At 46.7% G+C, this 27,381-nt stretch overlaps 2 protein-coding genes across 13 annotated transcripts in view; one reads left to right on the forward strand and one right to left on the reverse strand.

The window, feature by feature from the left end:
- LOC139250704 (zinc finger protein 432-like) overlaps positions 1 to 27,381 on the forward strand; it is a 384,699-nt gene that overhangs the window by 332,768 nt on the left and 24,550 nt on the right. The gene's annotated exons all lie outside the window — the stretch shown is intronic.
- LOC139250707 (zinc finger protein 239-like) lies at positions 270 to 27,110 on the reverse strand. Of its 9 annotated transcripts, XM_070873089.1 has the most exons (6): positions 27,043 to 27,110; positions 26,220 to 26,383; positions 8,461 to 10,681; positions 5,085 to 5,243; positions 1,447 to 1,571; positions 987 to 1,107 (listed from the first exon to the last, which is right to left on the reverse strand). In XM_070873089.1, the coding sequence occupies exon 3, from the start codon at positions 10,307 to 10,309 to the stop codon at positions 9,737 to 9,739; it is 573 nt and encodes a 190-aa protein (XP_070729190.1). In that variant the 5' UTR covers positions 10,310 to 10,681; positions 26,220 to 26,383; positions 27,043 to 27,110; the 3' UTR covers positions 987 to 1,107; positions 1,447 to 1,571; positions 5,085 to 5,243; positions 8,461 to 9,736. The 9 variants fall into 9 exon arrangements, 8 of the variants coding, with proteins under 8 accessions (XP_070729192.1, XP_070729194.1, XP_070729196.1 ...); XM_070873091.1 differs by lacking the exons at positions 987 to 1,107; positions 27,043 to 27,110 and adding an exon at positions 270 to 508 and having other exon boundaries at positions 26,220 to 26,636; XM_070873088.1 differs by lacking the exon at positions 27,043 to 27,110 and having other exon boundaries at positions 26,220 to 26,636.

A 27,381-nucleotide genomic window follows, 5' to 3' on the forward strand; every position in this document is an offset into this window, starting at 1 on the left:
GATGTTATCACGGAGCACTTTACAGTGCAGTTTGGCCCCGCCTTTACCCTGTCCTTTGCCTCCTTTACCTTGGCCAGACATGATGATTCTTCACTCAAATCGCCGCTGAATGTTAATCTCTCGCCTTACCCATAGTCTGTTGAGACTACCAATGAAACGAGGGCGGAAATTCCTGTCAACAGTCAGACCTCGAACCATTTTTAATTTCAAAAACCCCAATAATTTTTTTAAGTGCGGATTATGTTAATAAATTCACCATTAGCCAAAGGTTTACAAACAGGTTTTACTTCCTTTTATTTTATTCCATATTTCCCTTGCAAATTCCAGGCTGTTACAATCAGGATTAAATTCACGTTCACTTTCAAACTGTTTGTAACGGACAGCAATCAATCCCCACTGACTCTGTAACAGGGACACATTCCAGCTCAAACTGTGTAAAAGTTGGGAATCACAGATCATGGATCGATCCTCCGCACAGCCGGGAGTGAGACCAGAACTGGGGGTCCTTCTGTGAAAAGATAAGAGGGACAGAGTGTTCACACTGTTCCCGTTCTGGTCTCTGTCCGAACTCCCATTCTGGGTTGTTACACTGCGGGGAGTCCCGGGTTAATAAACGGATTGACCCACAATAGGAATTGAAAAATAAACTTGAAAAGGGCTTGCGAGAGAATGAGGTGACTGAAATCTGAGTCTCATCCCCTAAACAAGCTCTTAATTCTTCGGCAGGCACTGTAAATGGGAAAGAGCGAGAGGAACTGTGTTTGCAGCTTGAATGGCGGGAAATTCAACAGCGGCTCAACATCGAACCGGTCAGTGAAGCTGCTTATGAGAATTCAAAAGTAAATCCACAGCTGGAACTGCAAAGGTTCTCAAACACATTTGTTTAGGAAATAATTACAGTAAATAATTACAGTAAATTGAGTCTAAAGGGTGATGCTTGTGCAGCTCTTTCAGCGAGGTTGTGGGCGGCTCTTAAAAGAGCCGTTGTGTTTGGGGTGTTGTGTCAGGACAGCGTGGAGTTTTACTTGGAGCTGGTGTACTCGGTCACCGCCTTTGTCCCTTCCGACACGGCGTGCTTGGCCAGCTCCCCGGGTGTGGATATGTGAACTGGATATATGAAAATAAAGACAGTGAAGTGAACTGAATATATGAAAATGTATAAGCCATGGAAAAATAACTAAGAGAATGTCAGATTGCAAATATTACAACATCAGCACAATTAGCAGAATTGCAAGGTCTCAGTTACTAGTCACGCCAGTAAAATTGTAACATTTAGAAACAATGCCTGAGCTTTAGTAAAAACAGCTCATATAGATGTCGCCTCATGAGTGGACAAAGGAAAGGAGGGATCAAAAGGGATAGGCTGAACTAGGATGTCACTCTAATTGTATCTTGTTATCTTGTACCAAAAAATGTATAACTGTGTGCCTTCACAATGAAAATTACTTGTCCGTAGGAAGTGTGTACGCTCTATCAAGAGAGTATTCCTTCTGTCTGATAAGTCTCGACCGGTGAGAGAAATAAAGACTGCTTTGTTACAAGCTCCTTTGGTGTTCGCCTCAGTGTATTCACTGAAACAGATTGAAGGAAAAGAATCTAGAAATCAACATTTGGTGTCAGAAGTGTGATCTCAACGGACGACTGCCGAAAACTTGCGAATTAAGAGCCAGACTAGCCTTGGACGAGACGAGGGGAAAGTGGCCACTGGAGTGAGTATGATTTCAATACTGCTCCAGTTTCCCCCGGTTTCAAAAGTCTGAGGAAAGTTTAGCCATTCGCTGGTTCTCAGGTCGTGTCTGAACGAGATCCAGGTTAATCTGGCGAATACCTTCTAAACTTAGTAAATAAGTGTCCAAGTCAGGTGTGACGTCGACCTTGTATATCACTTGGCCCGTCCAGGCACTGATTGGATTTAAACTGCGCGGTGACGTGAAAGCAAATGGCATGTTGGCCTTCATAGAGAGGGGATTGGAGTACAGGGGCAGGGAGGTGTTGCTACAGTTGTACAGGGCCTTGGTGAGGCCACACCTGGAGTATTGTGTACAGTTTTGGTCTCCTAACTTGAGGAAGGACATTCTTGCTATTGAGGGAGGCAGCGAAGATTCACCAGACTGATTCCCGGGATGGTGGGACTGACCTATCAAGAAAGACTGGATCAACTGGGCTTGTATTCACTGGAGTTAGGAAGAATGAGAGGGGACCTCATAGAAACGTTTAAAATTCTGACGGGTTTAGACAGGTTAGATGCAGGAAGAATGTTCCCAATGTTGGGGAAGTCCAGAACCAGGGGTCACAGTCTAAGGATAAGGGGTAAGCCATTTAGGACCGAGATGAGGAAAAACTTCTTCACCCAGAGAGTGGTGAACCTGTGGAATTCTCTACCACAGAAAGTAGTTGAGGCCAATTCACTAAATATATTCAAAAGGGAGTTAGATGAAGTCCTTACTACTCGGGGGATCAAGGGGTATGGCGAGAAAGCAGGAAGGGGGTACTGAAGTTGCATGTTCAGCCATGAACTCATTGAATGGCAGTGCAGGCTAGAAGGGCTGAATGGCCTACTCCTGCACCTATTTTCTATGTTTCTATGTTTTTCTATGTTTCAATCCCATCAATTTTCCTAACACAATTTCCCACCTAATAAGGATATCCTTCAGTTCCTCCTTCTCACTCGACCCACTGTCCCCTAGTACCTTCGGAAGGTTATTTGTATCTTCCTTCGTGAAAACAGAACCTAAGATTGGTTCAATTGGTCTGCCATTTCTTTGTTCCCCACTATAATTTCACCTGCATCTAACTGCAAAGGACCTACGTTTGTCTTTACTAATCTTTTTCTCTTCACATATTTATAGAAACTTTTGCAGTCAGTTTTTATATTCCCTGCAAGCTTCAGCTCATACTCTATTTTCCCCCTCTTAATTAAACCCTTAGTCCTCCTCTGCTGAATTCTAAATTTCTCCCAGTCCTCAGATTTGTTGCTTTTTCTAGCCAATTTATATGCCCCTTCCTTTGCTTTAAACACTATCCTTTATTTCTTTTGTTAGCCAGGGTTGAGCCACCTTCCCAGTTTTATTTTTGCTCCAGACTGGGATGTACATTTGCTGAAGTTCATCCATGTGATCTTTAAATGTTTGCCATTGCTTATCGACCGTCAACCCTTTTAGTATCGTTTGCTAGTCTATTCTAGCCAATTCACACCTCATACCGTCGAAGTTACCTTTCCTGAAGTTCAGGACCCTGGTTTCCAAATTAACTTTGTCACTCTCCATCTTAATAAGGAATTCTACCATATTATGGTCACTTTTCCTCAAGGGGCCTCGCACAATAAGATTGCTAATTAGTCCCTTCTCATTACACAATACCCAGTCTATGATGGCCAGCTCCCTGATTGGTTCCTCGACATATTGGTCTAGAAAACCATCCTCCATCGCATTGCTACCAGTTAGGTTAGCCCAATCAAAGTGTAGATTAAAGTCGCCCATGATTACTGCTGCACCTTTATTGCACACATCCCTTATTTCTTGCTTGATGCTGTCCCCAACCTCACTACTACTATTTGGTGGTCTATACACAACACCCACTAGTGTTTTCAGCACTTTGGTATTCCGCAGCTCCACCCATACCGATTCCACATCATCCAAGCTAATGTCCTTCCTTACAATTGCATTGATTTCATCTTTAACCAGCAACGCCACCCCGCCTCCTTTTCCTTTCTGTCTATCCTTCCTAAATGCTGAATACCCTTGGATGTTGAGTTCCCAACCTTGGTCACCCTGGAGCCATGTCTCCGTGATGCCAATCACATCGTATCCGTTAACTGCTATCTGAGCAGTTAATTCATCCACCTTATTCCGAATACTCCTCGCATTGAGGCACAGAGCCTTCAGGCTTGTTTTTTTTTTAAATACACTTTGCCCCCTTAGAATTTTGCTGTAATGTGGCCCTTTTTGTTTTTTGCCTTGGGTTTCTCTGCCCTCCACTTTTACTATTCTCCTTTCTATATTTTGCTTCTGCCTCCTTTTTATTTCCCTCTGTCTCCCTGCATAGGTTCCCACCCCCCTGCCATATTAGTTTAACTCCTCCCCAACAGCACTAGCAAACACTCCCCCATGGATATTGGTTCTGGTCCTGCCCAGGTGCAGACCATCCAGTTTGTACTGGTCCCACCTCCCCCAGAACCGCTTCCAATGTCCCAGGAATTTGAATCCCTCCCTTCTGCACCACTCCTCAAGCCATCGGAGTTATCCTGCAATTCCTACTCTGACTAGCACGTGGCACTGGTAGCAATCCTGAGATTACTTTTGAGGTCCTACATTTTAATTTAGCTCCTAGCTCCCTAAATTCGCCTCATAGGACCTCATCCCGTTTTTTACGTTTGTTATTGGTACCTATATGCACCACGACAACTGGCTGCTCACCCTCCCTTTTCAGAATGTCCTGCACCCGCTCAGAGACATCCTTGACCCAGGAAGGCAACATACCATCCTGCAGTCTCGGTTGCGGCCGCAGAATTGCCTATCTATTCCCCTTACAATTGAATCCCCTATCACTATCGCTCTCCCACTCTTTTTCCTGCCCTCCTGTGCAGCAGAGCCAGCCATGGTGCCATGAACTTGGCTGCTGCTGTTCCCCCCCCCCCGAGGAGTCATCCCCCTCAATAGTACTCAAAGCGGTGTATCTGTTTTGCAGGGGGATGACCGCAGGAGATCCCTGCACTACCTTCCTTGGTCTTCCATTCTCTATCTGGCTGTGGACCTTTTACCTGCGGTAAGAGCAACTCGCTGCACGTGCTATTCACAGCATCGTGGATGCTCCAGAGTGAATCCACCTTCAGCTCCAATTCTGCAACGCGGTCCATCAGGAGTTGGAGGCGAATACACTTTCCGCACACGTAGTCGTCAGGGACACCGGAGGCGTCCCTGATTTCCCATATAGTACAGGAGGAGCATAACACGTGTCCGAGCTCTCCTGCCATGACTTAACCCTTAGATACACTTAAATTGGCAACAACAGTGCTAAAAGTTACTCACTGATATAGAAGAGAAAAAAGAACAAGGAAAACTACTGACCAATCACCAGCCACTTACCCCCTTGGCTGTGACGTCACCTTTCTATTTCTTTCTTTTTTCCCCTCTCCCTGTAGCTGCACCGACACGCCTTTTGTAGGCCTCTCGCCGACCCCGGACTCACGACTCTCCGACGCACCTACTGACGCCTCTCGCGGCCTTTTATAGGCATGGCAGATGCTGTATAATGTGGATAAATGTGAGGTTATCCACTTTGTGGGTAAAAACACAAAGGCAGATTATCTGAATGGCGGCAGATTAGGAAAAGGGGAGGTGCAGCGAGATCTTGGTGTCATGGTTCATCAGTCATTGAAAGTTGGCATGCAGGTACAGCAGGCGGCGAAGGTTGGCCGTCATCGCTAGGGGATTTGAGTATAGGAGCAGGGAGGTCTGATTGCAGTTGTACAGGGCCTTGGTGAGGCCTCACCTGGAACAGTGTGTTCAGTTTTGGTCTCCTAATCTGAGGAACGACGTTCTTGCTATTGAGGGAGTGCAGCGAAGATTCACCAGACTGATTCCCGGGATGGCTGGACTGACATATGAGGAGAGACTGGATCAACTGGGCCTTTATACACTGGAGTTTAGAAGGATGAGAGGGGATCTCATAGAAACATATAAGATTCTGACGGGACTGGACAGGTTAGATGCAGGAAGAATGTTCCCGATGATGGGGAAGTCCAGAACCAGGGGACATAGTCTTAGGATAAGGGGTAGGCCATTTAGGACTGAGATGAGGAGAAACTTCTTCACTCAGAGTTGTTAACCTGTGGAATTCCCTACCGCAGAGAGTTGTTGATGCCAGTTCATTGGATATATTCAAGAGGGAGTTAGATATGGTCCTTGCGGCTAAAGGGATCAAGGGATATGGAGAGAAAGCAGGAAAGGGGTAGAGGGAATGATCAGCCATGATTTTATTGAATGGTGGTGCAGGTTCAAAGGGCCGAATGGTCTACTCCTGCACCTATTTTCTATGTTTCTATGTAATGGACTCTAGCATTTTCCCAGTGACTGATGTTAGGCTAATGGTTTCCTACTTTCTGTCTCCCTCCTTTCTTAAATAGGGGAATTACATTTGCTGTTTTCCAATCCACTGGGACCTCTCCAGGATCCAGGGATTTTTGCAAATGCAGCCACTATCTCTATAGCCACTTCTTTTAATACCATAGGATGCAGGCCATTCGGTCCAGGGGACTTGCCCATCTTGTCACCCTCCCGATAGCCCCTTGATTATCCATGATTGGGATGCTTTTAGTGTCTTCTACAGTGAAGACCGATACAAAATATTTATTCAAATTCTCTGCCATTTCCCGGTTTCCCATTATTAATTCCCCAGTCTCATCCTCTAAGGGACCAACTTAGCTGCTCTCTTCCTTTTTATATACCTGTAGAATCTCTAACTGTCTCTTTTTATATTTCTTGCAAGTATACTCTCAATCTATCTCCTTTCCCTTTTTTCTTTTTTTAGTTGTTCCTAATCTTTTGGCCTTCCGCTAATCTTTGCAACATTGTATGCTTTTGTTTTCAATTTGACACCATCCTTTACTTCTTAGTTAGCCATGGCTGGTTCACCCTTCTTCAGTCTTTCTTTCTCACTGGAATATATCTTTGCTGAGAGTTATAAAATATCTCCTTAAATGTCTGCCACTGCTTAGCTACCATCTTACCCTTCCTTTGTAATTGCCTTTATTTAAGTTCAGGGCGCTAGTACGAGATCCAAGTTTCTCAGTCTCAAACCGAATTTGAAATTATACCATGTTATGATCACTCTTCCCAAGCGGATCCTTTACTATGAGATCATTAATTAATCCAGTCACATTACATATTACCAGATCTAAAATAGTCTGCTCCCTGGTTGGTTCCACATCCTATTGTTCTAAGAAAACATCCCGAATACACTCTATGAACTCTTCCTTAAGGCTACCTTTGCCAATTTGATTTGTCCAATCAAAATTAAAATAATTTGATTTATATGCTGTTCTGTAGTGTAGCTACTGTTAGAGGGCCTATAGACTGCTCCCACCAGTGATTTCTTATCTCCACACAAACTGATTCTACATCTTGATCTTGTGAGATGAAAAGGCTGAAGTGTTTACAACCATCTTCAGCCAGAAATGCCAAGAGGATGATCAATATCAGCCGCCTCCTAAGGAAGCCAGTCTTCAGCCAATTCGATTCACTCCACGTGATGTCAAGCAACGGCTGAATGCATTGGATACAGCAACGGCTATGGGCTCTGACAACATACTGGCTGTTGTGCTGAAGACTTGTGCTCCAGAACTAGCCGCGCCTCTAGCCAAGCTGTTCCAGTACAGCTACAACACTGGCATCTATCAGACGATGTGGAAATCTGCCCAGGTATGTCCTGTCCACAAAAAGCAGGATAAATCCAATCCGGCCAATTACCGCCCCATCAGTCTACTCTCAATCATCAGCAAAGTGATGGAAGGTGTTGTCAACAGTGCTATCAAGCTGCACTTACTCACCAATAACCTGCTCACTGATACCCAGTTTGGGTTCCACCAGGACCACTTAGCTCCAGACCTCATCACAGCCTTGGTCAAAACATGGACAAAAGAGCTGAATTCCAGAGGTGAGGTGAGAGTGACTACCCTCGACATCAAGGCAGCATTTGACCGAGTGTGGCATCTAGGATCCCTAGTAAAACTGAAGTCAATGGGAATCAGGGGGAAAACTCTCCACTGGCTGGAATCATACCTAGCACAAAGGAAGGTGGTTGTGGTGGTTGGAGGCCAATCATCACAGCCCCAGGATATCGCTGCAAGAGCTCCTCAGGGCAGTGTCCTAGGCCCAACCATCTTCAGTTGCTTCATCAATGACCTTCCTTTCTTCATAAGGTCAGAAGTGGGGATGTTTGCTGATGACTGCACAGTGTTCAGTTCCATTCACAACTTAAATAATGGAGCAGTTCATGCCTGTATACAGCAAGACCTGGGCAACATTCAGGCTTGGGCTGATAAGTGGCAAGTAACATTCACGAACAAAAGTGCCAGGCAATGACTATCTCCAACAAGCGAGAGTCTAACCACTGTCCCATAACATTCAATGGCATTACCATCGCCGAATCTCCTACCATCAACATCCTCGGGGTTACCATTGACCAGAAACTTAACTGGACCAGCCACATAAATACTGTGGCAACAAGAGCAGATCAGAGGCTGGGTATTCTACGGCGAGTGTCTCACCTCCTGACTTGCCAAAGCCTTTCCACCATCTACAAGGCACAAGTCAGGAGTGTGATGGAATATTCTCCACTTGCCTGGATGGGTGCAACTGTGACAACACTCAAGAAGCTCGACACCATCCAGGACAAAGCAGCCTGCTTGATTGGCACCCCATCCACCACCTTAAACATTCACTCCCTCCATCATTGACGTACCGTGGCTGCAGTGTTTACCAGGTACAAGATGCACTGCAGCAACTCGCCAAGGCTTCTTCGGCAGCACCTCCCAAACCCACGACCTGTACCACCAAGAAGGACAAGGGCAGCAGGCGCATGGGAACACCACCACCTCCACGTTCCCCTCCAAGTCACACACCATCCTGATCTGGAAGCATATCGCCGTTCTTTCATTATCGCTGGGTCAAAATCCTGGAACTTCCTCCCCAACAGTACTATGGGAGTACCATCACCAGATGGACTGCAGCAGTTCAAGTAGGTGGCTCTCCATCATCTTCTCAAGGGCAATTATGGATGGGCAATAAATGCTGGCCTTACCAGCGATGCCCACATCCTGTGAACGAATAAAAAAAGAATCAGAACCATCTGACCTCTCAAGTGGGCGTAAAAGATTCCATGACGTTATTTCGAAGAAGAGAGATCTCTGGTGTCCTGGCTAACATTTATCCCTCAATCAACATCACTAAAACAGAGGCCATGAAAAACATTTTATAAATACAAGTCTTCCTTTAACAACGGAAAAAAGGTTCAAAACTGAAACAATCGGTAACAGGGCATCAATTAGTCTCCCCCATGGAAAAATCAAGGAATCGACTCACTGTATGTAGGAAACACAGCTGATTTATTTGACAGTTATTTGACAGAGGATGCAGAAAAGATTTACAAGAATGATTCCAGGGATGAGGGACTTCAGTTACATGGATAGACTGGTGAAGCTGGGGTGGTTGTTCTTAGAACAGAGAAGGTTGAGAGGAGATTTGATAAAATCATGAGGGGTCTGGACAGAGTAGAGAGAAAATATTCCCATTGGCGGAAGGGTGGAGAACCAGAGGACACAGATTCAAGGTGATCGGCAAAAGAACCAAAGGCGACATGAGAAAATATTTTTTTTTTACGCAGTGAGTGGTTAGGATCTGAAATGCACAGCCTGAAAGGCTGGTGGAGGCAGATTCAATCGTGGCTTTCAAAAAGTGAATTGGATAAGTACCGGAAATAAAGCATGTGCAGGGCTACGGGGAAAGGGCAGGGAGTGGGACTAGCTGAAGTGCTCTTGCAGAGAGCCGGCACGGGCTCGACGGTCCGAAAGGCCTCCTTCTGTGCTGTAACCATTCTATGATATCCAGAAAATTAAACTCCAGCCCAGTTATAGGGATTAATTACACCAACGGCAACAAACCCCAACTGTCCGAGTGAACATGGTTCAGACTTGGATGTGATTAACGGCAACAATAACAGCAGAGTCCAACCCCCGCAGTCATTTGTGAAGTCGCTGGTGTCTCAGCAGGTTGGATGACTGAGTGAACCCCTTCCCACACTCAGAGCAGGTGAATGCCCTCTCCCCAGTGTGAATGCGTTGGTGTATCAGCAGGATGGATAATTGAGTGAATCCCTTCCCACACACGGAGCAGGTGAACGGCCTCTCCCCAGTGTGAATTCGCTGGTGTGTCAGCAGATGGGTTGATCGAGTGAAACCCTTCCCACATTCAGAGCAGATGAACGGCCTCTCCCCAGTGTGAATGCGTTGGTGTCTCAGCAGGTTGGATAAACAAGTGAATCCCTTCCTACACTCGGAATAGATGAATGGCCTCTCCCCAGTGTGAGTGAGTTGGTGTGTCCGCAGGTTGGATGACTGAGTGAAGCCCTTCTCACACACTGGGCAGGTGGACGGCCTCTCCCCAATGTGAATTCGCTCATTTACCAGCAGGCTGGATGAATAAGTGAATCCTTTCCCACACACGAGGCAGGTGAACAGCCTCTCTCCGTTGTGACTGCAGCGATGAGTTTCCAGCTCAGAGGGACAATTGAATCCTTCCCACAATCCCCACATTTCCACGGTTTCTCCATGGTGTGGGTGTCCTTGTGTCTCTCCAGGTTGGATGATCAGTTGAAGCCTCAACCACACACAGAGCACGTGTACGGTTTCTCCCCGCTGTGAATAGTGCGATGTTTTTTCAGGCTGTGTAACTGGTTAAAGCTCTTTCCACAGTCAGTGCACTGGAACACTCTCACTCGGGTGTCTGTGTCTCGGTGCTTTACCAGTCACACTAATGTTGAAAATCTTTTCCCACAGACAGAACAGACAAATGTTTCTCCTTCCACATTCAAAGGCCGATGATATACAGGTGAATCGAGTGACTCTGTCAGATCTCGATATGATTGGTTGGAGTTTCCCGTCTGCAAATCCTCCTTTTCTAATATCCTAGAGAAGGAGTTTACAAAAGTCAGCACTGGAAGTGCAGGATAGAAATTGAGGACAGACAATCCTAGTTTCTACGGAACATTCTTTCCTCTCTTGTTCCCCCAAAGCTGTAAATTCCCGTCCCACACACTCTCCCTCCTCCTGCTGCTGAAATCCAAAGTCATCGTACCATCTCCATCATTTCTTTCTTCCATCTGCTGTTTTCTCACTCCCTCGTCTCTGGTTGAGTTCAGTTCTACATTCCTAGTGTGCAGACTGAGAATAAATGAGGAATGATTTTCTCCCCTGGTCACTGGGACTCTAAAGCCCCGCCCACCCTCTGCTCCTGTAGCAAGATGGCCACGCAGGCGCCCTGATCCTGTCCAAGAATTCGGCTAGTTACCCCGAGCGGTCGGGTCCATCACCGCGGGTCAAACATGGGGCCTGCGGGCTCGTATTCGGGGCCTGAGGCCTACACCAGGTGTTTATGAAGCTGCCCAGCCCACTCAGGGGTCCAATTCCTCCGCTGAGTCCACAAGCTCCTACCGACTCGCGGAACGTCTCTTCCGCCTCAGACCACCTCCACCACTGGCACTGCACCTGCTCAGGGCACAGCCCGGTCCCACGTCTGGGCTCCTGTTGTCATTGATAGAGCACTTTACCCCTGCACGGGGGATTCTGGCTACAGAAGTAAACATTGCAACATTTGGTAGTGAAATGGGTTGATTCAGGACAGACAGCAGGGATTATTGCAGGAAATAACACAGTGCAGTGAGAAAGGAAATGCAGGGGATGTTGTGTAGATGGATTGTCAAAAGGTGTTTGATAAGGTGCCGGACAGGAGGCTTGTTGATCAAATTAAGGCTCACGGTATTAAAGGGAGAGGGGCCACGTGGAGAGGAAGTTGGGTAAAGGGCAGAAAACAGAGAGTAGTGGTTAATGGATGTTCTTCAGACTGGAGGGATGTAAACAGTGGTGTCCCCAGGGTCAGTGTTGGGACCATTGCTCTTAATATAGAGAAATGATCTGGGCTAAGGTATAAACACATAAGAATTAGAAGCAGGAGTAGGCCATTTGTCTCCTCGACCCTGCTCCGCCATTCAAGACCATACTGATTCATCAATTGATCCACCGCTACGAAAATCAATAATAAGAATAAAACCGGACTGACCACCCGGCATCGACCTCCGCCCCGGTTACGGACACGACAACGGCACACCCAGCCCAGTCTTTCCCACCAACATCTGGGGACTTGTGCCAAAATTGGGAGAGATGTCCCAGACTAGTCAAGCAACAGCCTGACATCGTCATACTCACAGAATCATACCTTTCAGCCAATGTCCCAGACTCCTCCATCACCATCCCTGGGTATGTCCTGTCCCACCGTCAGGACAGATCCACCAGGGGTGGCAGCACAGTAGTATACAGTCGGGAGGGTGTGGCCCTGGGACTCCTCAACATTGACTCCGGACCCCATGAAGTCTCGTGGCTCGAGGTCAAGCATGGGCAAGGAAACCTCCTGCTGATTACCACCCACCATCCTCCCTCAGCTGATGAATCAGTACTCCTCCATGTTGAACACCACTTGGAAGAAGCACTGAGAGGAGCAAGGTGCACAGAATGTACTCTGGGTGGGGGACTTCAATGTCCATCAAGACTGGCTCGGCAGCACCACTACTGACTGAGTCCTGAAGGACATCGCTGCCAGACTGGGCCTGCAGCAGGTGGTGAGAGAACCAACACGAGGGGAAAAACCTACTTGCGCCCATCCCTTCGGAAAGGGCCCGAGAGTGGGAGCAGCGGTAAGCCTACAAAGGGCGTGAGTCAGCCGAGCAGCGGGACTTCGGAAAGGGCTCGAGAGTGGAAGCAGCGGTAAGCCTACAAAGGGCGTGAGTCAGCCAAGCAGCAGGACTTCGGAAAGGGCCCGAGAGTGGGAGCAGCGGTAAGCCTGCAAAGGGCGTGAGTCAGCCGAGCAGCGGGACTTCGGAAAGGGCCCGAGAGTGGGAGCAGCGGTAAGCCTACAAAGGGCGTGAGTCAGCCGAGCAGACAGTCGAAACAGCACCAAGTGACCTGGGAGGGTAAGAAGTAAAAAGATTCAAAGTGTGATGTCACAGGAAAGCAGGGAAGTGATTGGTTGGTCAGTTTTTCTCTCTTTTTTGGGCATTGGTTTAAATTAAGAGCTGGGATTAAAAATCTAAACTTTCAAAACGTGAAAACTTAATTAAACCCATTCAAGATGGCAGGGCAGGCGATGTGTTACTGCTGCTACATGTGGGAGCTGGTTGACCCCATTGAGGTCCACGGCGACCACATCTGCAGTAAGTGTTGGCTGCTCGAGGAACTTCGGTTCCGCGTTGATGAGCTGGAGTCCGAGCTGCAGACACTGCGACACATCAGGGAGGGGGAGAGTTACCTGGACACTGTGTTCCAGGAGGCTGTCACACCCCTTAGATTAATTCATTCAAATTTGGTCCGTGGTCAGGGACAGGAGGGTGTGACTATGAGCGAGGCAGCTGTGGGGACCCAGGAGGTAGTGATGGAGGAGCCTCAGCCCTTGCAATTGTCCAACAGGTACGAGATTCTTGTTCCCTGTTTGGACGAGGGCTGGGACTGCAGGGAGGATGAGCAAACTGACCAAAGCGCCGTGGTACAGGAGGCCATTCAATGGGGGGAGTAAAAATAGTGGTAGGAAAGAGTATAGTTAGGGGGATAGATACTGTTCTCTGCAGCCGAGAGCGGGAGTCCCGAAGGTTGTGTTGCCTGCCCGGTGCCAAGGTTAAGGACATCTCCTCCGGGCTGGAGAGTGGGAGGGGGGAGATCCAGTTGTCCTGGTCCACGTAGGGACCAATGACATAGACAGAACAAAGAAAGAGGTTCTGCTGAGGGATTTTGAGCAGCTAGGGGCTAAATTAAAAAGCAGAACCACAAAGGCAATAATCTCTGGATTACTACCCGAGCCACAAGCAAATTTGCATAGGGTAAATAAGGTCAGAGAGATGGACACGTGGCTCAAAGACTGGTGTGGGAGAAATGGGTTTCGGTTCATGGGGCACTGGCACCAGTACTGGGGGGGTGGGGGGGAAAGAGGGTTCAGGCTAGCAGAAATTTGAAAAGTCAAAGAGCAAGGAGAAGGCAATAGAGCAGGGTAGCGGTGGGGGAAATGATAACCAGACTGTGACAGGAAGGGACAGAATGTATAAAATAAGAGTGTAACAGAAAGTAGGGTCAAAGCAGGGGAAAATGGTAAAAAGACAAAATTAAAAGCTCTTTATCTGAATGCACGCAACATTTGTAACAAGATAGATGAGTTGACAAGACAAATAGATACAAGTGGGTATGATCTGACAGCCATTACAGAAACGTGGTTGCAAGGTGACCAAGGCTGGGAACTGAATATTCAGGGGTATTTAACAATTCAGAAGGATAGACTGAAAGGAAAAGGTGAGGTAGTTCTGTCAATAAAGGATGAGATCAGTGCAGTAGTGAGAAATGATATTGGCTCAGAAGATCAAGATGTAGAATCAGTTTGAGTGGAGATAAGAAATAATAAGGGGAAGAAGTCACTGGTGGGCGTAGTCCATAGGCCCCCTAACAGTAGCTACACTGTTGGACGGAGTATAAATCAAGAAATAATGGAGGCTTGTAAGAAAGGTACGGCAATAATCATGAGCGACTTTAATCTTCATGTTGATTAGACAAATCAAGTTGGCCAAGGTCGACTTGAGGAAGAGTTTATAAGAGTGTATCCGGGATGGTTTCCTTGAAGAGTAAGTTGAAGAAACCAATCAGGGAGCAGGCTATCTTAGATCTGGTACTGTGCAATGAGACAAGATTAATAAATTATCTCATAGTAAAAGATCCTCTCAGAAAAAGTGAACATAACATGGTTGAATTTCAAATTCAGTTGGAGGGTGAGAAAGTCAGACCTCAAACCAGTGCCCTGATTCTAAATAAAGGCGACTATAAAAGGTATGAAAGCAGAACTGGGGATGTTCGCTGATAACTGCACAGTATTCAGTTCCATTTGCAACTCCTCAGATAATGGAGCAGTCCATGCCCGCTTGCAGCAAGACCTGGACAACATTCAGACTTGGGCTGATAAGTGGCAAGTAACATTCGCGCCACTCGAGTGCCTGACAATGACTATATCCAACAAGTGAGAGTCTAACCACCGCCCCTTAACATTCAATGGCATTACCATCGCCGAATCCCCTACCATCAACATCCTGGGGTCACCATTGACCAGAAAGTTAACTGGACCTGCCAAATAAATACTGTGGCAACACGAGCAGGTCAGAGGCTGGGTATTCTGCGGTGAGTGTGTCATCTCCTGACTCCCCAAAGCCTTTCCATCATCTACAAGGCACAAGCCAGGAGTGTGATGGGATACTCTCCACTTGCCTGGATGAGTGCAGCTCCAACAACACTCAAGAAGCTTGACACCATCCAGGACAAAGCAGCCCACTTGATTGGCACCCCATCCACCACCTTAAACACCCACTCCCTCCACCACCGGCGTACCGTGGCTGCAGTGTGTACCATCTACAAGATGCACTGCAGCAACTCGCCAAGGCTTCTTCAGCATCACCTCCCAAACCCGCGACCTCCAACATCGAGAAGGACAAGGGCAGCAAGCGCATGGGAACACCACCACCTCCACATTCCCCACCAAGTCATACACCATCCTGACTTGAAAGCATATCGCCATTCCTTCATCGTCGCGAGGTCAAATTCCTGGAACTCCCTCCCTAACAGCACTGTGGCACTACCATCACCACACGGACTGCAGCAGTTCATGAAGGTGGCTTACCACCATCTTCTCAAGGGCAATTAGGGATGGGCAATAAATGCTGGCCTTGCCAGCGACGCCCACATCCCATGAACGTATTAAAAAAAAAAGTTGGCTTAAGTCAACTGGGAAAATAGATTGAAGTGTAAGACAGTTGAGAAGCAGTGACAAACAATAAAGGAGATATTTCATAACTCAACAAAAATATATTTCAGTGAGAAGGAAAGACTTTAAGCGAAGGGAGAATCACCCGTGGCTAACGAAGGAAGTAAAGGATGGTATCAATTTGAAAACAATGTCATACAAAGTGGCCAAGATCAGTGGGAGGCCGGAGCATTGGCAAATATTTTAAAAACAGCAAATGATGACTAAAGAAATAATAGAGAGGGAAGATAGATTATGAGAGTAAACTAGCAAACAATATAAAAAAGATAGTATGAGCTTCTACAGGTATGTAAAAAGGATAGGGTAACTAAAGTAAACGTTGGTCCCTTGGAGAATGAGACTGGGGAATTAATAATGGAGAACAGGGAAATGGCAGAGACTTTGAACAAATAATTTGTGTCAGGCTTCACGGTAGAAGATACTAAAAACATCCCAATAATAGATAATCAAGGGGGGAAAGCGAGGGAGGAACTTAAAGCAATCACTATCACAAAAAAAGGGCTCAGTAAAATAATGGGACGAAAGATGGAAAAGTTCCCTGGACCTGATGGCTTGCAACCTTGGGTCTTAATACATAGTAATGGTCCCACTTCACTGTCCCATCAAATACTCCAAGTGCCCACACAGCACGGGTTAGATACAAAGTAAAGCTCCCTCTATACTGTCCCATCAAACACTCCCAGGGGAGGTACAGTACAGGTTAGATATAGAGTAAAGTTTCCTCTATACTGTCCCATCAAACACTCCCAGGGGAGGTACAGTACAGGTTAGATACAGAGTAAAGTTTCCTCTACACCGGCCAACAGACACTCCAAGGGCAGGTATAGCATGGGTTAGGCAGAGGGTGAAGCTCTCTCTACACTCCCCGATCAAACAATGCCAGGGCAGGCATAGCATATGCTAGATAAGAGCAAGGCTCCTTCTACACTGTCCCATCAAACACTCCCAGGACAGGTACAGCACAGGTTAGATACAGAGTAAACCTACCTCTACACTGCCCCAAACACTCCCAGAGCAGGTACAGCATGGGTCAGATACAGAGTAAAGCCCTGTGTACACTATCCCACCAGGGCAGGTACAACACGGATTAGATAGCGTAAACCTCCCTCTATACTGTCCCATCAGACACTCCCAGGACAGGTACAGTACTGGTTAGATACAGAGTAAATCTCCTTCTACACTGTTCCATCAAACACTCCCAGGGCAGGTACAGCCTGGATTAAATATAGAGGAAAGCTCCCTTTTCATTGTCCCATCAAACACTCCAAGGGTAGGTATAGAACATAAGAAATAGATGCAGGAGTTAGCCATTTGGCCCCTCGAGCCTGCTCCGCCATTCAATAAGATCATGGTTGATCTGATCCTGGCCTCAACTCCACTTCCCCACCCACTCCCCATAACCCTGGACTCCCTTATCATTCAAAAATCTGTCTATCCCCACCTTAAATACATTCAATGACCCAGCCTCCACAGCTCTCTGAGGTAGAGAATTCCAAAAGATTCTCGTCCCTCACATAAGAAATTCCTCCATTTCAGTTTTAAATGAGCTACCGCTTATTCTGAAACTATGCCCCCTAGTTCTAGATTCCTCCACGAGGGGAAACATCCTCTCTGTATCAACCCTGTCAAGCCCCCTCAGAATCTTATACGTTTCAATAAGATCACCTCTAAGTCTTCTAAACTCCAAAGAGTACAGGCCCCACCTGCTTTACCTTTCTTCTTATGACAACCCCTTCATCTTAGTCATCAACCTCGGGAACTTTCTCTGAACTGCTTCCAGTGCAAGTATACCCCTCCTTAAATAAGAAGACCAAACTGTATGCAGTACTCCAGGTGTAGTCTCACCAATGCCCTGTACAGTTGCAGAAGGACTTTCTTACTTTTATACTCCATCCCCCTTGCAATAAAGGACAACATTCCATTTGTGTTCCTAATTAATTGCTTTAACTGCACACTAACTTTTTGTGTTTAATGTACAAGCACCCCCAGATCCCTCTGTACTATTGCATTTTGTAATCTCTCCCCATTTAAATAATCATTTGCTGTTTTATTTCTCCGACCAAAGTGGATAACCACACATTTTCCCACATTATACTCCATCTACCAAGATTTTGCCCACTCACTTAGCCTCTCTATATCCCTTTGTAGATTCTTTGCGTCCTCCTCACAACTTGTTAAGTAAGCACAGGTTAGATACAGAGTAAATCTCCATCAACATTATCCATCAAACACTCGCAGAGCAGGTACAACACGGGTTAGATACAAAGTAAAGCTCCCTCTACATTGTCCCATCAAATACTCTCAGGGCAGGTACAGCATGGGTTAGGTACCGATTAAAGCTCCCTCTAACTGTCCCCTCAAACACTGCTATAGCAGGTACAGCACGGGTCAGAAACAGAATAAAGCTCCGTCTACACTGTCCCATCAAACACTTGCAGGGCAGTTTCAGCATAGATTAGATAGAGTAAACCTCCCTCTACACTGTCCCATCAAACATTTGCAGGGCAGTTTCAGCATAGATTAGATAGAGTAAACCTCCCTCTACACTGTCCCATCAAACACTCCCAGGACAGGTACAGCTTGGATTAGATACAGAGTAAGCCTCCCTCTACACTGTCCTATCAGACACAACGAGGGCAGGTAGAGTATGGGTTAGATATAGAGGAAAGCTTCCCCTACACCAACCCATCAAAGCTCACAGGGCAGGTAGAGCATGGGTTAGATACAGAGCAAAGCTCCCTCTGAAGTGTCCCATCAATCACTCACAAGACAGGTACAGCACGGGTTATGTGGAGAGTAAAGCTCTCTCTACACTCTGGGGGGAGAGTTGAACAGCCAGAGGTTATGGTTCACATCGGTACCAATGGCATGGGTAGGAAGAGGGATCAGGTCCTGCAGGCAGAGTTTAGGGAGTGAGGAGAGAAATTAAAAAGCAGGACCTCAAAAGGTAGTAATCTCTGGATTACTCCCGGTGCCACGAGCTAGTGAGTACAGATGGCTGGAGAGATGGTGCAGGCGGGAGGGCTTTAGCTTCCTGAGGCATTGGGACTGCTTCTGGGGGAGGCGGGACCTGTACAAGCCAGACGGGTTGCACCTCAACAGAGCAAGGACCAATATCCTTGCGGGTGGGTTTGCTAGTGCTGTTGGGGAGGGTTTAAACTAGCTTGGCAGGGGGATGGAACCTGAAAAAGATTCAATAGGGAGAGGAGTAAAGCTGGAATTAGAAAGCAAAAATAAAGAAAGTGAATTTGAAGGAGAGAGGATACAAGCAGGAAAAAAAGGTAAAAAAAAACAAACTTAAAGGCACTGTGTCTAAATGCACGTAGCATTTGTAACAAAATAGATAAGTTGACGGCACAAATTGAGACAAATGGATATGATCTGACAGCCATTAGAGATGTGGTTGCAAGGTGACCAGGACTGGGAATTAAATATTCAGGGGTACTTGACAATCCGGAAGGACAGACAGAAAGGAAAAGGAGGTGGGGTAGCTCTATTGATAAAGGATGGAATCACTGCAAAAGTGAGAGATGATATTGGCTCAAATGATAAGGGTGTGGAGACAGTTTGGGTGGAGATAAGGAATAATAAGGGGAAAAAGTCACTGGTGTGCATAGTCTATAGGCCCCCGAACAATAGAAGCTCTGTTGGCCGGAGTATAAACCAGGAAATAGTGGGGGCTTGTAAAAAGAGAACAGCAATAATCATAGGTGATATTAACTTCCATATTGATTGGACAAATCAAATTGGTCAGGGCAGCCTTGAGGAGTTGTTCATGGAGTGCATAAGGGACGGGTTCCTCGAGCAGTATTTAACAGAACCAACCAGGAGGCAGGCTATCTTAGATCTGATCCTGTGTAATGAGACAGGATTAATAAACAGTCTCCTAGTAAAGGATCACCTCGGAATGAGTGATCATAACATGATTGAATTTCAAATTCAGATGGAGGGTGAGCAAGTTGGATCTCAAACCAGCGTACTAAGCTTAAATAAAGGAGACTATGAAGGTATGAGGGCAGAGTTGGATAAAGTGGACTGGGAAAATAGATTAAAGTGTAAGATGAACTGTGGTGTACATTGAAGGATATATTTCACAACTCTCAAGAAAAATATATTCCAGTGATGAGGAAAGGGTGCAAGAGAAAAGATAGCCATCGATGGCTAACTAAAGAAATAAAGGACGGTATCTAACTAAAAACAAGGGCATACAAAGTGACCAAAACTAGTGGGAGGACAGAAGACTTGGAAGCTTTTAAAAGTCAGCAAAGAATGACTAAAAAAAATGATGAAGGGAAGATAGACTATGAAAGTAAACTAGCACAAAATATAAAAACAGATAGCAAGAGTTTCTATAGGTATATAAAAAGGAAAAGAGTGGCTGAAGAAAATGTTGGTCCCTTGGATAACGAGACCAGGGAATTAGTAATGGGGAACATGGAGATGGCAGAAACTCTGAACAAATATTTTGTATCAGTCTTTACGTTAGAGGACACTAACAATATTCCAACAGTGGATAGACAAGGGGCTATGGGGGGGGGGGGGGGGAGGAACTTAACACAATCACAATCACTAAGGAGGTGGTACTCAGTAAGATAATGGGACTAAAGGCAGATATATCCCCTGAACCTGATGGCTTGCATCCTAGGGTCTTAAGAGAAGTAGCGGCAGGGATTGTAGATGCATTGGTTGTAATTTACCAAAATTCCCTGGATTCTGGAGAGGTCCCAGCAGATTGGAAAACTGCAAATGTAACGTCCCTATTTAAAAAAGGAGGCAGACAAAAAACAGGAAACTATAGACCAGTTAGTCTAACATCTGTGGTTGGGAAAATGTTGCCAGAGTCCATTATTAAAGAAGCAGTAGCAGGACATTTGGATAAGCAAAATTCGGTCAGGAGAGTCAGCATGGATTTATGAAGGGGAAGTCATGTTTGACAAACTTACTGGAGTTCTTTGAGGATGTAACGAACAGGGTGGATAAAGTGGAACCAGTGGATATGGTGTATTTGGACTTCCAGAATGCATTTGACAAGGTGCCACATAAAAGGTTGCTGCACAAGATAAAAGTTCACAGAGTTGGGGGTAATATATTTAGCATGGATAGAGGATTGGCTAACTAATAGAGAACAGAGAGTCGGGATAAATGGTTCATTCTCTGGTTGGCAACCAGTAACTAGTAGGGTGCCGCAGAGATCAGTGCTGGGTCCCCAACTATTTACAATCTATATTAACGACTTGGAAGAAGGGACTGAATGTAACGTAACCAAGTTTCCTGACAATACAAAGATGGGAGGAAAAGCAATGTGTGAGCAGGACACAACAAATCTACAGAAGGACATAGACAGGCTCAGTGAGTGGGCAAAAATTTGGCAGTTGGAGTATAATGTTGGAAAGTGTGAGGTCATGCACTTTGGCAGAAAAAAAATCAAAGAGCAAGTTATTATTTAAATGGAGAAAGATTGCAAAGTGCCACAGTACAGCGGGACCTGGGGGTACTTGTGCATGAAACACAAAAGGATAGTATACAGATACAGCAAGTGATCAGGAAGGCTAATGGTATCTTGGCCTTTATTGCAAAGGGGTTGGAGTATAAAAGCAGGGAAGTCTTGCTGCAGCTATACATAGTGTTGGTGAGGCCACACCTGGAATACTGCGTGCAGTTTTGGTTTCCATATTTGCGAAAGGATATAGTTGCTTTGGAGGCAGTTCAGAGAAGGTTCACTCGGTTGATTCTGGGGATGAGAGGGTTGACTTATGAGGAAAGGTTGAGTAGGTTGGACCTCTACTCACTGGAGTTCAGAAGAATGAGAGGCGATCTTATCGAAACATCTAAATTTATGAGGGGGCTCGACAAGGTGGATACAGAGAGGATGTTTCCACTGATGGGGGAGACTAAAACTAGAGGGCATGGTCTTAGAATAAGGGGCCGCCCATTTAAAACAGAGATGAGGAGAAATTTCTTCTCTCACAGGGTTCGAAATCTATGGAATTCGCTGCCTCAGAAAGCTGTAGAAGCTGTGACATTGAATAAATTTAAGACAGAAATAGACAGTTTCTTAAACGATAAGGGGATAAGGGGTTATGTCCTCTTCACAACTTGCTAGGTTAGCACAGGTTTGGCACACAGTAAATCTCCATCTACACTATCCCATCAAACACTCCCAGGGCAGGTACAGTATGAGTTAGATTCAGAGAAAAGCTCCCACCACACTGTCCCATCAAATACTCCCAAGGCAGTTACAGTATGGGTTAGATAGAGAGAAAAGCTTCCTCTAAACTGTCCCGTCAAACTCTGCCAGATCAGGTACAACATGGGTTAGATACAGCGCAAAGCTCCCTTTACATTATCCCGTCAAAAACTCCCAGGGCAGGTACAGCACAGGGTTAGATTCAGAGTAAAACTCTCTCTATACTATCCCATCAAACAGTCCCGGGACATGTACAACATGGGTTAGATACAGAGTAAAGCTCCCTCTACACTGTCCCAGCAAACAATCCCAGGGCAGGTACAGCACGGGTTAGATACAGGGTAACTCTCCCTTACTACAACAGTGACTACAATCCAAAAGTACTTCATTGGCTGTAAAGTGCTTTGAGGGGTCCTTTGGTCGTGAAAGGCGCCAAATAAATCCAAGTCTTTCTCCCTCTTCACTGTCCCATCAGACACTGCCAGTCCATAATGAGCAGGGCTCAGGGAGGTTGGTTGCTAGGCACTGCAGTGTTATCATAAAGCAGGGCCATTCAGCCCAGTGGGTCCTCTCCATGTCCCTTCAAAGGTGGAGAGCTGGGACAGCCTGTCTCAACACACATCCCCCTGTTCATACTGAGAATCCCCGGGGAAGGCCCAAGGCCCAGAGTGTGGAACACAACCAAGGGGGAAAGAGGAGGAGAGACGGTGCAGTGTGGGAGAGGAGGGAGGAGTCTGCTCATTCCCAGGGGCAGATCAGACAAAGTACTTTGAGTGGTGGGTCCAGCAGTGAAGCTGAAAACAAACCAAAGGGAATAAATAAAGATCCAATCCAAGGGAACAAGCAACGGGTCATTGGGCAGACATCATAACCGGCCCAGAATTATTCAATGGGCGAGCATCGATTGCTTATTGTGGGAAGTTCCACACTTCAACCATCCATTGAGTGAAGAAGTGTATCCTAACATCTCTCCTGAATGGCCTGGCTCGGATTTTAAGTTTATGTCCCCTCGTCCTAGACACCCCAAGCAGCAGAATAAATTTCTCTCTATCTACCCTAGCAGTTGCTTTCAAATTCACACTAAATTCCCACAGACTAGGGGGCGTATGGGTTAGATACAGAGTAAAATTCCCCTACCCTGCCGCAGGGCACACTTCGGTGTCCGTCCCGACCGCACTGCTGGCAGCTTATCAATTAAAATTCAGCAGCAGTACGATCTGCCACTGCACTGAAAACTTTCCACCCGCAGCTCCTGATCAGTTTCAGGTTAAAGCTCCCTCTAAACTGTCCCATCATGCACTCTCAGGGAAGGGACAGCACAAATTAGGTACACAGTAAATCTGTGTCAGAGGAAACTGTACCCCAGAGAGAGTCAGTGCCAGAGGAAACTGTACCCCAGTGAGAGTCAGGGCCAGAGGAAACTGCACCCCAGTGAGAGTCCGTTCCAGGGGAAACTGTACCCCAGTGAGAGCCAGTGCCAGAGGAAACTGTACCCCAGTGAGAGTCCATGCCAGAGGAAACTGTACCCCAGTGAGAGTCAGTGCCAGAGGAAACTGTACCCCAGTGAGAGTCAGTGTCAGAGGAAATTGTACCCCAGTGAGTGTCAGTGCCAGAGGAAACTGTACCCCAGTGAGAGTCAGTGCTACAGGAAACTGTATCCCAGTGAGAGTCAGTGACACAGGAAACTGTATCCCAGTGAGAGTCAGTGCCAGAGGAAACTGTATTCCAGTGAGAATCAGTGCTACAGGAAACTGTATTCCAGAGAGAATCGGTGACACAGGAAACTGTACTCCAGTGAGAGTCAGTGCCAGAGGAAACTGTACCCCAGTGAGAGACTGTGCCAGAGGAAACTGTATCCTAGTGAGAGTCAGTGCCAGAGGAAACTGTATCCCAGTGAGAGTCAGTGCCAGAGGAAACATGCAGCAGAGCCTGGTCTCCAGTCATCTTCGATCCCTTGCCATTGGACTAAGACCTTGCTTTGCCAAGCCCGTGTTGTAGCTAATATGCAAGGGCCACCTCACATTAAAAGAATGCACGCTATTAGCAATACATAAAAATCCTCTTCCTCTGCAGTTATCAATCTATTGCAATTCCCCATGCATGTAATTTCGTTATATTACAATTCAAAATATCTTCAGTTATCAGCAACAAATTGCATTTATATCGTGCCTTAAATGCAGTAAAATGTTCCAAGGCACTTCACAGGACTGTTAGCAAACAAAATTTGACACCCAGTCACGTAAGGAAATATTAGCACAGGTGACTGAAAGCTGGTCCAAAAGGCTAGGTATTAAGGAGCATTTTAAAGGTGGAGAGGTTTAGGGAGGAATTCCAGAGCTTATGGCCTCGGCAGCTGAAGGTACGGCCACCAATATTGCTGAAAATTGGGGCTGCTCAAGAGGCCAGAATTGGAGGAATGCAAAGATCTGAGGATTGTCACGCTGGAGGAGGTTACAGCAATAGGGAGGGGCAAGGTCCTGGATGGATTTCAAAACAAGGATGAGAATTTTGAAAGTGAGGCACTGATGGACCAGGAGCCAATGTAGTTCAGCGAGCACAGGGGTGATGGGTGAACGGAAATTGGTACAAGTTGGGATGAGAGGGCTGAGGACAGATTGAGTAGAATAGGCCTATATTCTCTGGAGTTCAGAAGAACAGAAGGTGATATCATTGAAACATATAAAATTCTGAGAGGAATTGACAAGGGCTTGATCGTCTAGAGTTAGGGTTCCTATGTATTAGGATAAGAGATCGGTCATTTAAGACTATGTGGAGGAGCTATTTCTTCACTCAGAGTTGTGAATCTTTAAAATTCTCTATCGAATAGAGATCTTACTGAATGGCGGAGTAGATGGGAGGGGCCGTATGGCCAACTCCTGCTGCTACTTCTTGTGTTCTTGAGTAAGGATACGGGCAGAAGTGTTGAAGAAACATAGAAATTTACAGCACAGAAGGAGGCCATTTCAGACCATCGTGTCCGCGCCGGCCGACAAAGAGCCGCACGGCCCTCGGTCAACAGCCCTGAAGGTTACAGATAAACCTATGAAGAATGAACAATGGTGGAAAGGTAAATAGCACCCAGCCCAACCAGCCCGCCTCATAGAACTGCGACACCCCTTGCACCGAAACATTCTACACTCCACCCCAACCAGAATGTTCAGCCATGAACTCATTGAATGGCGGTGCAGGCTAGAAGGGCTGAATGGCCTGCTCCTGCACCTATTTTCTATGTTTCTATGAACCATGTGATGTCCTGGGAGAGGCAAAAAAACAGGTAAAAACCAAGGCCAATTTAGGGAAAGAAAATGTGGGAAAATTTCTCTCCCACCCATCCAGGTGATCGAAACTAGTCCAGATCACCCTGGCCATATTCGATTCCCTGCAGCACTTACCATTATATCTGCGCCAGCCAACAAGAAGTGATCTAGTCTAATCCCAATTACCAGCTCTCGGTCTGTAACCCTGCAGGTTACGGCACTTTAAGTGCCCATCCAACCATCTCTTAAAAGTGGTGAGGGTTTCTGTATTCACCACTCTTCCAGGCAGTGAGTTCCAGATCCCCAAAACCCTCTACATAAAGGAGCCCACCCCCACTCAAATCCCCTCTAAGCCTTCCACCAACCACCTTAAAACTATGCCCCCAAAGTTTAAGCTTAAGTTTACGGAGAGTGTGAGGTATGAGGCCGATCAGAGGCATGGATGAGGGTTTGAGCAGATGAACTGAGGAAGGGGCAGAGACCGGCGATGTTATGGAGGTGGAAGTAAGCGTACTTGGTGATTGAGGGAATATGGGTTCGGAAGTTCATCTCGGGGTCAAGTACGATGCCAATCAATAAATTGCAACTCCCCATATCTGTGTTTCAGTATATTAGAATACTATGTATCTCTAGTGATCAATGCTTCAATATTAGTAATTATCAATATAAAGTCATTATCAATATATTTTCTTATCATTCTAAATGTTCATGAATGAATAATTGATTCTATGGGCGATAAGCCGTGCTGGTCTTTCAGTTGGGTCTGTGCACCGTGATCAGTGAATTGACGATGTGCTTCCGGTTCAATCTTTCCATTGGCTTTCTCACCAGATGGGAAATATTTGAACATTGAGATCTGATGGTGTCGGTGAGAGTTCAGCCGCACCTAATGTACAGAGACCGGTCCATCTGCTGGGCTCTGCCTCAAACTGGAGTCACCTCTTAGATCAAAGCCCTTTACTCTAAAACACACACAAGATTCACTGTGACTGTGTTTAGAGACAGAAACTGATCTCACTGCACATCCCATTGCACGGCCTCATGCTGGATAATTGTACTCGGTGGTTAGCTTCCCCGGTCTCATTTCCTGTCTTACCTTGTAACCTGTGTGTACTGTCTACAGGACCGGTGTGTATCTGAGTAAATGGCACTTTCTCTTACCTTTCTCCCCACTCGATCTATTGAAGCGCTTTCAATCGGAAGGGGCTCACTGGTTGGTGCTCTCACAATCCTGTGCTGGTTCACCTGCTGTTGTTCCTCAGTCCACAATCCCTGTTTCCTTCCAGCTGTGGAACTTTCTCAATCACTCCGCCATTCACCGGGATCTAATTATCACAGGGCAGAAAATTAGAAGATTAATGTTGTGAAGTGGAATGTAATGTAAAGTGCTTTTCCAAAGTTTCAGAAAAGTATATGTCCAGTATTTCTGTTTGATTTTATCCTTTTCCTCAGATCTCTGTCCCGCCCATCTGGACTTAGAGAAAATCACCAGAATTCTCCCCGGGTTACACACTGTCTGATCTCACTGGGCCCCCGGGTTACACACTGTCTGATCTCACTGGGCCCCCGGGTTACACACTGTCTGATCTCACTGGGCCCCCGGGTTACACACTGTCTGATCTCACTGGGCCCCCGGGTTACACACTGTCTGATCTCACTGGGCCCCCGGGTTACACACTGTCTGATCTCACTGGGCCCCCGGGTTACACACTGTCTGATCTCACTGGGCCCCCGGGTTAAACACTGTCTGATCTCACTGGGCCCCGGTGACGAGAAGCCGAGGGGAGGGGGAGGAAAGGGGATGGGAGGGGGAGAGGAGTGGGGGACAATTACAGGAGTCCGTCAGCTTTCCCAGGAACCCCCACCACTCTCACACCCGGTCTGTCTCCTCCCTCCCCAGTCATTCTGGGGGTGTGCCTCCTGTGCGCCCGTGTGTCTCTTTTGCCCTCCTCCCCTCCCCACCCCACCCGCCTGGTACACTCACCCTCCCCCCCGGGACACTCTCCCTCGGCCCCCCCCCGGTGCCGCTCAGCTCCGCTCACTTTCAGCCATTTTGTTTACCTTCACCAAAGGCCAGCCTGCGGGGTCCCGCACATGCGCAGTGCCGCCTCACAGCGCGCTCAGGGAGGCATTGTCCGCCCCTGCAATTGGCTGATTGACCTGATTGACAGGCCGCCCACCAATCGCGACCCTGTTTCTGCCATTTACCCCGCCCACTCCCACAGTCGGAGGCGGCTTGCTACGTGGCTACGATTCGAACCCGCGCCGCCACTCACTCAGCGCCAATGACGTCACCAATTCGGTAGCATGAGCTGCGTGACGT

Source organism: Pristiophorus japonicus, unplaced genomic scaffold (genome assembly GCF_044704955.1).
Source record: "Pristiophorus japonicus isolate sPriJap1 unplaced genomic scaffold, sPriJap1.hap1 HAP1_SCAFFOLD_416, whole genome shotgun sequence".
NCBI lineage: Eukaryota > Metazoa > Chordata > Chondrichthyes > Pristiophoridae > Pristiophorus > Pristiophorus japonicus.